This window comes from Nymphaea colorata, chromosome 10, assembly GCF_008831285.2.
Source record: "Nymphaea colorata isolate Beijing-Zhang1983 chromosome 10, ASM883128v2, whole genome shotgun sequence".
Classification (NCBI taxonomy): Eukaryota; Viridiplantae; Streptophyta; class Magnoliopsida; order Nymphaeales; family Nymphaeaceae; genus Nymphaea; species Nymphaea colorata.
This window is the reverse complement of record NC_045147.1, coordinates 10,163,427-10,175,995: the sequence shown is the minus strand read 5'-3', so window position 1 is coordinate 10,175,995 and position 12,569 is coordinate 10,163,427. Positions and strand designations below refer to the sequence as shown.

At 38.3% G+C, this 12,569-nt stretch overlaps 1 protein-coding gene across 23 annotated transcripts; it reads left to right on the top strand.

Annotated features, from left to right (window-relative positions):
* Nucleotides 1-617: 617 nt before the first annotated feature.
* Nucleotides 618-5,773, top strand: LOC116262272 (uncharacterized). 23 transcript variants are annotated; one of them, XM_031641460.2, is made up of 10 exons: nucleotides 618-894; nucleotides 1,108-1,237; nucleotides 1,595-1,957; nucleotides 2,112-2,316; nucleotides 2,866-2,911; nucleotides 2,998-3,179; nucleotides 4,415-4,586; nucleotides 5,060-5,195; nucleotides 5,313-5,427; nucleotides 5,500-5,773. In XM_031641460.2, exons 7-10 carry the CDS (start codon nucleotides 4,435-4,437, stop codon nucleotides 5,568-5,570), a joined length of 474 nt encoding a protein of 157 aa, XP_031497320.1. In that variant the 5' UTR covers nucleotides 618-894; nucleotides 1,108-1,237; nucleotides 1,595-1,957; nucleotides 2,112-2,316; nucleotides 2,866-2,911; nucleotides 2,998-3,179; nucleotides 4,415-4,434; the 3' UTR covers nucleotides 5,571-5,773. The 23 variants fall into 23 exon arrangements, with proteins under 23 accessions (XP_031497320.1, XP_049935943.1, XP_031497331.1 ...); XM_050079986.1 differs by having other exon boundaries at nucleotides 1,592-1,906; nucleotides 2,115-2,145; XM_031641471.2 differs by having other exon boundaries at nucleotides 1,592-1,906; nucleotides 2,115-2,316.
* The last annotated feature ends 6,796 nt before the right edge of the window (nucleotides 5,774-12,569 follow it).

Sequence of the window (12,569 nt, the reverse complement as noted above, 5' to 3'; positions counted from 1 at the left end):
CCAAAAGCATTCAAGTTGCTGAGATTTGCGTTGCTTTGAGAAAATTCGTAAAATGCATACCATGGTACCATCCATAAAACCAAGTTGCGAAGCATTCATTAGTATGTTGTAATTACTGCAAAGAAATGAAATCTGCCCAGTCAATTGAGTAGGAGACTTTTCTACTTTCGACAATAGCCTGGAGAAACCTGTAAATGGAATGTTCTTCAAGTTGGAGCCAGACGGATGTATGGAACGGAACATAAAGTCCACAAGCACAACTCAAGTAGAAAACCTTTGTATAAATCAAAGAAAATGCTAGAAGTTGCAATATAATCATTGTTGGCATACTCCGTGAGTCGACTCAAAAATTACCCAAGTCAGCTTGGGATTGTCGACTCAAAAATTACCCGAGTCAGCTTGGGATTGTCCATTACTCAATGAATTTTGTATTGCTTGTATTTTTCCTTGGTAATCCTAATTTATGGATTAAGAACCTTCGCTTGCAGTAAAATCATTTGGCACTTTAACACGTTAAATTCTTCCTATGAGGTCATAGGGGTAAGGAAAAATTCATCCTAAAAATTTTTCCACAAAAATTTACCATTATAAATTTACTCACCCTACAATCAAACGAACCCTTGAATTGAAGTCGATTCTTTCGACGATTATTTTTGGGACCGTTAGGGCACGGTCGCGTTTGGCGTTTCGCTGCCTCTTGCCTCACTTGCCTCTCGCAGCCGCAGCCCTCTTCGTCCTTATCGCTGCCTCTTCCCTCACTCGCCTCTCGCAGCAGCAGCCCTCTTCGCCTTCACGCAACGCTCTTCGTCCTCACGCGCCGTGAAGCCGCAGCCTTCTTCCTGCTGCCGCGAACCTTCCCCACTCGAAGGATTCCCTCATAAGCTCCTTAATAAGGTAAGGGTTTTGACATTTTTACTCTCCCTCATTTCCTCGATCTTTGCTTGTCTTTGCTGGCCCTGCCGTTCTTTTCATAGAGGAGAAAAGAACCTACCATGATCTTTGGGGCTGTCGCCGTCGCTACCACTGCGAGGGCTTTCTTCGCCCGCGATTACGTGAGCCTTCTTACTTACCCGTCTTGGCTTTGATTAGTCCCTTCTTCATCAACAGGATCGCTTGGATGTGGGGAGCGCCGTTTCGATTGTGGATATGGTTTAAGAGAACTCTTGTGTTCTGTCCTTACTTGGAGTTTGTCTTTTTTGCGTGGGAAGTAAACAGAGATAATCCCCTTCAACATTAGGTATCTGATGTAACAAATTAGGACTTTTTTTTTCTTCTTAGTGAAGGATAATTCCTGTTACTTGAAGATCTTTCCTAAATTGTAGGCTGATTTGGACATGCCCCAAGTCTAATTCGAATCTCGATTAGGCGTTCACGGTTTTTATGAGCTATTCCGTGGTGTTCTTTTCCTTTTCTCCTGTTGCTTAGATTGATCGATTGCATAGGTTACTCGGCAGATGATTTTGCTTGTGCATCTGGTCTGCTCTTCGTTTTTTCATTTTACGAGAAGGGGATCTTGTATTTCTGGTTGGTTGAATCTAACACTAATTCCCCTCATATGCACGGCGGTTCTGATGGTAGTTTACCTTCGAAGAAGAAGGTGCAGGTATCGCCATAGCCATGGCAGAAGAAGACAGCACCCTTGATGCGAACCTTGGATGAAGGTGGGGGAAACCAGCTCTTGCAGAAGACCTCCAACCCTCTGGAGTTCACTTCATACCACTGCATCAAGAAAGCAAACAGGGGATCCTCTTCCTCTTTAGGGGGACGATGCTTTTTGTTTTCAATATGAACTAGTACCATACATACTGACAACATGTTTTCATGATAAAATATTTCGGTGAAAAGGCAACGAAACAAAGAAAGAACCGGCTGCACAGTCTTACCTCCTCCATTTGAATGCCAGATGGTGCGCTCTGCAGATCAAACACAACCAAAATGAGTTACAATTTATTTGAAAGTTAATGAATTTCACATACTAGATTAAAGTTACGAGATCATGCACATATTTGAGCTGCTTTACAGTTGCACGTTTACTGAAGCTAGTCAATTGTGGGCACTTCCCTATCATATGCATAGACACACACATGACTCTCTTTCTGTTTCTGTTGCAGAAGACTTTTGTGGGTTTGAAGTCTTGGGGACAGAGTAAGTTAAACGAGGAAGCTGGAGAACTCAGCAGCGTAAATCGTGCTGATACTTCAGATCCTGTTCTCGATTCTTTATCTACCGAAACATTTCAATCCGAGTATATGATAGCGGACAACGTTATCAAGATGTTGTAATTCCTGAGGCATATGAGCGCCTAATTTTGGATACGTATGCTGTTAACTTTTGCATTCTACTCTTATCAATATCTCATTTAGGATCTTTATTGTTTTTTAACAAAACAAGGAAATGGAACAACCCAATGTGAAATTTCACATAGCTTGATTGACTGGTTAAAAATGGAACTGATTCAGCTTTTCTTTTTCCTTTAACTATGTCACATAGTAAGATTTACCAAGTTACATATCCATTATAAATCAAACAGATCATCTAAGAGTTTCATGTCGACCTTGCTTCTAGTTAGTATAATTGCTTTCATGACAGGTGAGATGAAATCAGATTCAGTTGTTATCTCTTAGGATGTACACTGGTTACAACCAAAAAAGAACTTTCTCTTTTACTGTATGAATCTTCATTATAATATTTTTGAGTTGCTGTTCAATTCAATAGCCCTAGGGCTCACGCTCCGTATTCAATATTTGCCAGTCACCTGAACGAGTCAATATTTCATTTACACTTCCAAGTTTCCCTTTTTTTTTTTTTTTCATATACAGGTTTGAGATGTCACAAGTGGCTAACTTGATTTTCTGGTATTTGCAGAATAAGAGGTGACCAGCAACATTTTGTCTGTAGGGATGAGCTAAAGGTAAGTTGTGCTCCTCCTTTCATTTAATTGGACTATGATTTCATTGTGGACAAGAAGCAAGAATAGTAACCGATTTTCTTTTTCAGGCGGCTTGGGAGATATTCACCCCTTTGCTACATAGAATTGATGATGGAGAAATCAAGCCAATTCCCTATAAAGTGGGGAGTCGCGGCCCAGATGAAGCAGATAGCCTCCTTTTGCATTCTACTCTTATCAATATGCTGTTAACTTTTGCATTCTCAACGTACATCAGCAGTTTGTTGGATACGTATGCTGTTAACTTTTGCATTCTACTCTTATCAATATCTCATTTTGGATACGTATGAGAAAGAACTTCCGAAAAGCTCGGGAAGCAAGCTATTTTCACCCTAATTGCAGTTCAAACACCATTATTATCCAAAGCTTATGTAAATCTGGAAATATGTTTCCTTATTATCAAACACAGAAATATAATTTTGGAAATATATTTCTTTATCATCAAACACAGAAATATATTTCTAGAAATATATTTCTCAGTCATCACACACACACATCAAAATGGGAATCGAAAAGATTTTTCTCATTCCTTTATTCCAGGAAATATATTTTCAGAAATATATTTCCAATTCTAAAATTCCTAGCCATCAAACACTACCCTAATGTAGGCAGGGAGCACTTGCTGTCATCCTTTTGCAATTTCGAGCCATATAGTTCCACCAAACAAATCAAATCAATGAGGTTGACGAGCTTGCAACCCCAAAATTTCATGAATTTATTCTGTTGCATGAAAGCTTTTAATTGTGAATCAGGTTGGCAATGTTCTCTATGCCTTCTGCATTGAAAAGTCTGCTACCTATTTGTCATAGATGCTGTATCTTGAATTTAAGATATCCCCATGGAAAGTGAGCCAAGTTAACTTCCGTTACCTGGTCCCTAATAAAAATGCATCAGGATGATGCTAAATGATAAAAATATCTGTGCACATAAAAAATCTAGCACACGAACATTTAGAAACACAGGGTATTGCCAGATTCACCGAATTGATGCTGTATCATTCACACACTATTGCCAACTCAATTTTCATTTTCTTCTTTTCTCTTTTGTAGCTTGCATATGCAAAATTCCGCTTGCCCCTAAAACCTTGATTTAAGTGAATTGCATGGTCATATCCTTCTTTGGTGCAGTTGCTGTTAATTTTCTTCTGTATTTAATAATTTGATATTTCAGTATATTGGATCATCTTCCCTCTGGCATTCCAAATGGATATATTCTTCTACCACCTTAACTCCATCTGCAATTTTGTCAAGATGATAAACATCTGTCAATTTTGTTCGTAAATACCCATATAACCATCACTGTTTCTGGAAGTATGTGTGTTAGAAGTAACTTAGAACGAGGAATTCTCTGGAACTGTCATTTTTTGTTTTTGAGTCTGCTGGAAATCTGTAGAGTTTGTGCTAAGATGCCCTTGGTGAAGGAAGCGATCGTTTGAATATTAACTGTCTGATTGTCTTCGGAAATCAGGGAACTGTATAAAAAAAACTATGACTGCAGAGGAAGAGTCGATTGAACAGGCTGCTATTGCTCGTAGAGAGAGGTTAAAAGCTCTGAAGGAAGCTAATGAACTACTCAGCAAGCCTGATGATAATCCTCCCCAGGAGGAAGACAATGCTGAAGGTGCTGAATCTGAAGAGGAGTAAGTTCTCCATCTCATTGTTCTAATTGAATTAATCATTTGGGTTCGAGACATTCAAATGCAATGGACTGCTACTTATCGGTTTGGAAGTCTATGATTTACTAGAAATTGATTTTCCTATTGTGAAGCTGGGGAACAAAATTGACTGAAAAAACATGCACCTCATGTTCATTCCGTAATGTACAGATCAAATTTACAATTTCTAACGTTGAGAAGGCAATTAATTTGCTTGAATCCCTGCAAAACAGCTAATTCAAGCCTTGCAGAGGTTCCATATACATGCTGATCGTCGAACCCAGGTTCCCATGCTTTAGTCATCTGAAATCTTAATCTGTATAGGTTCTGTTTCATATGTTTATAAATCCATGCTTTACTGAGACTTTAACAGGTTTCTGTATGGTCTCTTTATGTATGTTTTCTTTGATTGGAAACTAAATCTGTCCAAACATCTACTGCTGCTCAAATTTCAACAGGGAAATAAGGGTGAAGTTTAGGAACTATCTACCACATGATAAGCAACTTCAAGAGAGTAAGTTAGCTCCTCCTGTCTTACCCAAGTTTGAAGACCCAGCTTCTTCTGCACCTGCTGCACCACTAGATATAGCTGCGGTATTTTTTTTTTTATTAACCTCATCTGAGTATTACATAAATGCAGCTATTCTTGTTTCGGTCATGCCCCTTGGTCTTTTCGATCTGACCATTTCTCTTGATCACGAGGATATGCAGGATCCTTTCATAAACATAGCACCAAAGAAACCGAATTGGGATCTCCGCAGAGACATCCAAAAGAAGCTGGATAAGCTTGAAAAGCGAACTCAGAAGGCTCTATATGAGATCATGAGTATGTAGTTTACCTAATCATATTTTCATCTCCAAACGTCAAAATACCTTACCAATTATATGCCACGTGCAGGAGAACAAGAGCAGCAGGAACTGGCTTCTGCTGGAGAGAATGGTGAAGAATCTGAGCGAACTGAGGAGTGAGAGTGCAGGCTTTATTTATGTTGGTTTTCCTTTGGACATTTTCCAAGCTTTGTAACTTGAACAAAATGAGCTGGTTTGGTCAATGAATCAACGGTCTTTGGGTCGACGAAATAGGTTCCTTAACCTCATGATAGACACAAAGATTGATATCTTAACGGCAAATTAGCCTTTTTTTAATGACAAACCAGCAGTGACTTAACTCCCATTTGTCTCCGCAACCATCGTCTTGTCAGAGATTAGATATCTCTTTATTGATTAAGAACAAAAACACAAATATTTCTTTATTGACAACTCCTTATGTAAGCCGCGGCAAAGTTTATTTCCTTGTTTTGTGGAGGTTTTACAGCTGCTCTCTCGCGGGTGCCTGGATGGAGGACCAGGTTTTCCGTTGGCTGGGAGAAAAGAATCATAGAACAAGTTCTTACTAATTCTATCCTTCTTGCCTTTCATTAGTTTTTCTTGAACTTTTCTTCCAGTTCAACGTTTATTCTCTTCTCCGGAAGAGATTGGGCAAGCCACGACATATTATTCACAGTTTTGCACTCGGGGAGTGGATGTGAACTACGTTTATAGATCAGCATTTCAAATTTCTTGATGTTTATCGTCCAATGCACTCAAAGGCCTGAAGGTTTAGGAGAAATACCCCATCATCTTTGGCCTTTCATACATGAACAAATCTGAGTAGGACCAGTGGAGATACGGATATTATCTCTGTAATCTCGTACCAGAATGGGGGCAGTCCGACTAAGGAGAACAAAGATTATGCAAAACACATAACTTTTTTCTTTCCCTGGCCCAATTATGGTAATGGTTCATATATTACCCCAAACATGCTTCCGGCTCACATGCTGCGAGGGAGCCAATCTGTGATAATAAGAATTGGATTTATTGGTTTTTTGTAAAGAAAATCGGAACTGGATACTGACGTTGACGTTCACGTCCCTTTCTTTCACTCATCTGCTTTCATGGCTGCTCTCTTGTATGAGATCTCATTTCATGTTTGTCTTAATTATCATACCTGCGTGGAAGATGTGTTTGAAGTCTGCCAGTTACTGGATTTTAATTTTGTGGTATAACCAATATTCTTGCATTAACGTACAGGTGAGGGGAGAGAAAGAACGAGAACGACGAAGGAGAAGAGGCGGAAATGCCCACAACAACAGAAGAACAGAGGTGAAGCCAGCGAAGGGATATGACTTGTGACATTTCAGATAAAAGAGCAGAAAATATAACAAAAGGAATATGACGATATCCAAAAACATAGGATATTTTCATCTTATGCATGATTTTGGACATGAAGAAAAACATTCCGAAGTGCAGCTGGGAATGACAATAGAGCCATAGACAACCTCAGGGAACGACACTACGAAGCATCAATGGCTTCCCAACCCATATTACGTCTACTTTTGGAAACGCAAATCTGATGCCTTACCTTTCCAACAGCAAGACTCATGATGAATCATTATCAAGAGAATCATTAGAAAAAAAAATCACCCTGCTCGTTGAGCTTCAACAAGAGAGTAGCTGTGGAACAAAGGTCCCTGGGAGCACAAGACATAGTTCTCTGCTCTAACTGGTTAATACAACATGTCTAACACAATGCAATAGTTGAGACTGAAAAACAAGAAAGCAAAAGACAGAAAGAAGGCTTCAACCTAGGAATCTATGCATTATCAAGATGTCCATTTTCCATTTTTTCGTAATAGGAATTATTGAGTTATCCCCCAAAAATAGTGAACTGAAATATGTGTATTCTAATCTAGAGCATTAGAAGATTTGGATGTATCAATGCCGTAGAAAACAAAGACAATTTAGAATGACGTGTTCATAAATCTCAACAGCAGAGAGCTAAAACCAACACCGATGCATAAATTTGAGCGTAAGCGACAAAGAAACCCATGGGAAGAGAGAGTGCTGATAACATGAGTCCAATATGACACGAAATGCGAGAAACAAGACTAAGCAAAAAAACGTTTACCCCGATTCAGAAAGAAGGAAATAATTAAAACTCTAGCAAAAAAGCTGTTGACACAATATTAAATAAAAAACTTTTAATACATGATAACAAAGTAACACAAGAACGGGCTCATGAGCACATGAATATGCACAAGAGTTTTCTCATTTTTTATAATAAATATTTAAAAGATCAACTTTCCAAAATTGAGAAGAAAACTTTTGGAAGCCATGAAAATACAAAATAAAATTAGAGAAGAAAATTCGCAAAAGGTTCACAAGGCATTTAATAGTCATTAGACAATCATTCTCATAAATTAAAAAAAAATTAAAAAATTCCCACACAGTCTAAAATTTAAACAACCAGTGGTAAAGAAAACATTCAAAAAAAATATTTAAGTAACTAAGCAAAATTCCACAAAAAATTAATATACCAAGTGCTTGACAAAAAATATACAAATTTTCATCCAAGATAATATAGAATCATGGGCTTAAAATGTCAAAGAGTTTAAGAAAACCTAAGAAAAATTTTCAATAGTGAGATAACTTTTTTTTAAAACAAAGTTTGCAAGTATTAGTAAGAAAGTCATGAAAGTCTAAAAAAGGAGCATTACTTTTCACAAGTTAAAAATATCTCGGGGAGCTTCAAAAAACTATGTAAGAAATTTACCTCAACTTTTCCAATAAAAGACAGAAAATCAATTTCTAAAACGATTTCAAAGTTATTTATTAGTTTTCATCATTTGCAAAAAAATTAAGACAAGTGTAGAAAATCTTAGAAAACTTGTACAAGTTATAGAGATTACAAAAAAACTTCTCAATCAATGGTCTGGCTTGCACGGCTCCTGTCAACTAAGTGCTTTAGCACAGATTCTTTCCTTATATGACAGCAAGGAAATGCAACTGATCAATAGTTGTGTCAGTTACACTGTTTTATCCTTTAAAATCTGACGTATTAGAAAGACAAGATCTCCTTAAGTAACATCCTCAATGGTTGGAATATTTTTCCTCATGGACTATATGAAAGCAGGCTTTCACAGAAAACCAGCTATATATATATATATATATATAGATAAAACAATGGCAACCATTTTTGACAGTATCCCGTCAGGATAGTCCGTAAGGGGGAGGTCATTCACGCCCTCTCCTCTTATGGATTAACAGACAACTGGCTCATAGAAAGCAACAGATAAGATGAAAAGCAAATAAAAAACGCTAAAAAATGAACATTTGATTGAATATCATCACTTTTGCATTATACTATTGTCATCAATCAGTAAGGGAGCCATATAGGTTTCAAGATACATATGACATTTTGGCAGATATGCAGAGAATTGAGTTACTCTTACAAGAAATAGTTCAAAATGCTTAAAGAAACTAGGGATGCAAGTGAATCGATGTCTTTTGTGTTAACAAAATTACAAAATTTAATCTGGTTGTAGGTTTGGGAAGTGGTCTTATCTAATCTATAGATTGTTGGTTATTGGATGTAGCCATGGTATCAGATTGGTGGTTTTATCTGATCTGGATATTGTTGGATTTGGATCTTGTTGTTGGTCTACTTCAGGGGTCTTATGTGATTAAGAAATTGTTGAATTTGGATATGTTCGTAGGTTTAAATCTATGGTCTTATCTAATATGAGAATCATTAGATTTGGATCTAGTTGTAGGTAAAGATCAGTGGTCTTATCTAATCTACAAAATCATTGAACTTCGAGCAATGGTCTTATCTAGTTTGTAAATTCTTAAATTTGGATCAACGATGGATTTAGATCAGCGGTCTTATCTGATCTTCAAAAAATCGTTGGACTTGTTTCTAGCTATAGGTTCACACCAGTTGTTGTCTTATGTACTATGGAAATTGTTGGGTTTGGATTTGTTTGTTAGTCTCAATCAATGGTATAGTGTTTTGGTTATATCAATATAAGTTCATATAAAGCTGCATCAGTGTGTACATTGCATGTCGATAATGTTAGAGATAGGTGTTTGCGTAAGTTACTGAAAATACGAGTTCTACAAACTTTCTTAGAAAAGCAGTAATAAAGATCCAGAGTTATTAACAGAATTCTAAAAGTTATACTTAATGCAAAACTACATAAACTTTTAGAATTCTATTAATAACTCTGGATCTTTATTACTGCTTTTCTAAGAAAGTTTGTAGAACTCATATTTTCAATAACTTACGCAAACACCTATCTCTAACATTATAGACACGTAATCTACACAGTGATGCAACTTTAGATAAACCACCAAACCTTCTTGAGCTAAGTCATTCGAAAGAATGGTTCTAATGGCGACTTATCTTACCTCCCTTTCCACTCCTTTCCTTACTTCCCTCAACCTTTCCACTCCTTTCCTTACTTCCCTCGAGCTTTTTCCTAGAACCAAGGCTGAGTGCAAGCCATGGAACACCACCCTTGTGAGATGTGAGCTTAGGGCTAAGGGCTGTGGTAGGTCTGCTGCTCAAAAACAGCCTTCCAAATACCAGCCAAATATATGGAACCATCACTTCATGGTTGTGGGGAAGATGCATGAGCCACAGTTCTCACAATTCAGGATGCAACTCGCAAGGGTTTTTTCCTACTTGATGGCCAATGTCGAAGACATCATTATTTCACTAATTGACTTGTTATTATCGATGATGGTTCGTCTCTCGGCTGACCTCTGGAGATTCCAGTCCAACATCATCCACTTGTTATCGATGATAGTTCGTTTTTCGGCTCACCTTCAAAGATTCAAGGTTGGTTTAGTTTATTAGTTTCTTAATTGAGAATGTTCTTTTCTATGCTGATGATTTCCGTTTATATGGTGAACAAGGTTGGATTCGGGAGAGGGAACCTTAGATGGGTCCATGTGGCTTGCCTGTTGGGTTTAATAGCCACCGTGCTCATGCATGCTCGCCTCCGGCGTCAGGCCGAACGCTTATACCTATCATGTTCTGATCAGGGGACTGGCGAAGGGGGGGGGACGACTCGAAGAAGTACGTGATGGAGAGAGATGCTGGGGCAGGGTATCCAGCCGTGCGCCACCACGTATGTGCCGGTGTTCGAGGCGTTCTGTCGGGAGCAGAAGGCGGACGAGGCGCGGGAGCTGCTGGAGCAAATGAAAGCCATGTTAGGAACAACACAGAATAAACTCTCCTCTCGCACTCTCAAGAGGGGGTTAGAAGCAACAAGGAAGAAGACAACGATTTACGTGGTTCGGAGCAATAATCTCCTACGTCCACGGTCGCACAGATCTCTTGTATTCTCTCTCTTCTATGAACACACAGAACAAACACTCTCAAGCGGCGGCCATCCTCAAAACATAAGGATTAGGGCAAACCCGCATTTGTACAAAATGACATATATGCCCTTACATAAAGAGAAAATTTCCCTCGGGGACTAACGCCCCCGAACCCCCAAGCAAGGGGGCGCTGCCCCTCTGCCTCCCTCGGATCCGCGGTATTACAAATGAGTGTCCAGTATGGATCAACTTCCATACACCAACAAGCCAGGGGGTTCCGGCTGGACGAGTTGACCGCCAGGGCGTAGTTGAGCAAGAGAGGCCAGGTATTCCGAAGCGTCTTGGATGTTCTTTTTGGTAAATTGATCACCAATTTTTGTTCTTTGGAATGAAGAGGGCGTGAGTCTTGTGGAAAGATGGGGCAGGGAAGACTCTGCTCGTTTCTGGGAGCTTTTGGTAAGTGGATTGTTGCCTGATAGCCTCGGTTTTTAAATCGGTTAGTTTGATAGCACTAATGATGTTTTTGCTAGCTTCGAAAGCTAATCACAAAGTTAACATTTGAAACGAACAACAGTAATAAAACGCAAGTTGGTGGTGGGCAAGATGAAATGAGTTGGACTTTTGTCTTTATTATACCCTTCAAAATTAGGTCTAATTTCAATACCACCCTATAAGCTCCCTAGCTCAAACCATATCATTCCAATCATTGCCTTCAATTTCTTAATGCATCACATTTAAATAGCTCGATAAAAAATGTCAGCTAGTTGATCAATTGTTTTATGATGCATTAGTTTCACTTTTTTGTCTTCAACTTACTTTCTTAGGAAATAAAACTTGATGTGAATATGCTTATTACTATCATGAAAACCATATGCTTCACTAATTAGGGAAACTTTTGAACTGTTATCAACATATTATGGGGATATATTAAATTCAAGTAGTAGTGGCGAAGCTATGTTGTAGTTGGTGTGGGCAATTCCCACAAAACTTACTTTATTTATATATAAAAACTTCATTAATTTTCAGTGTTTTATACATATGACTGCCCCAAAAAGTTTGAAAATTTAAAATTTAAACTTAAAAGTGGGCCTTAGCCATAAATTTCTTGCTGTGCCACTGCCTAGCTCATAGTGCAGCCTAGACTGGTTGAACCAATTAAGTGACCAAGGTCAACTCAACCTCGTCTGCTAGGTGTCCAAGGTGGTATACAATGATTAATCGTTCCCCAGCTCAGTCATGGCTAGCTCATTGAGGGGGACTTTCTGATCAATTGATCGTGTCCCTTGGAGTACTAAATCTTGTATATAATCTCATAACATATATATGCATGATAAGAATAGAGCCCAGGCTGGTAGGTAAGCTCAACTATTTGACCATTCCAATCATTGCCTTCAAATAAGACATGTTTTACGTAGGCGCCATGAATCTATATGGTTGGTTGCTTTTGATTGATAGTCCAACCCATTGGTATTTTCCATGTCCTTCTGATGGCATACTAGATAGGGTGAGACCTTCATTAATCACTAGGTCTTCTAGGTATTTTGATAATAAGAAAATAAGGTATAAACTGACATTATTTTATCAATAGAACCATGTCTCAACTCTTATATTTTCTAAATGCATGGTTTGAATTTTTAAAAAAAAGTTGGAGTGAATTCAAAAAGAATATTTTTCTACTACTATTCTTTTTTTTTCGTTAAAACATTTGGGGCGTTACAACTTCCAATAATAAAGCTGTATGGAAATCACACATCAATATGATTATGGGGATCATGTCTTCGATAGGAGGATGATAACGATGAATGTCTCAAGCACGCTTCG

Excerpts from the sequence above, each read along its gene's own strand:
- LOC116262272 (XM_031641480.2), top strand. The coding sequence starts at position 4,435 with ATGACTGCAGAGGAAGAGTCGATTGAACAGGCTGCTATTGCTCGTAGA. Across the intron at positions 4,587-5,059 it reads GGTGCTGAATCTGAAGAGGA|GGAAATAAGGGTGAAGTTTA; the intron begins GTAAGTTCTCCA and ends AAATTTCAACAG. Across the intron at positions 5,196-5,312 it reads CACCACTAGATATAGCTGCG|GATCCTTTCATAAACATAGC; the intron begins GTATTTTTTTTT and ends GAGGATATGCAG.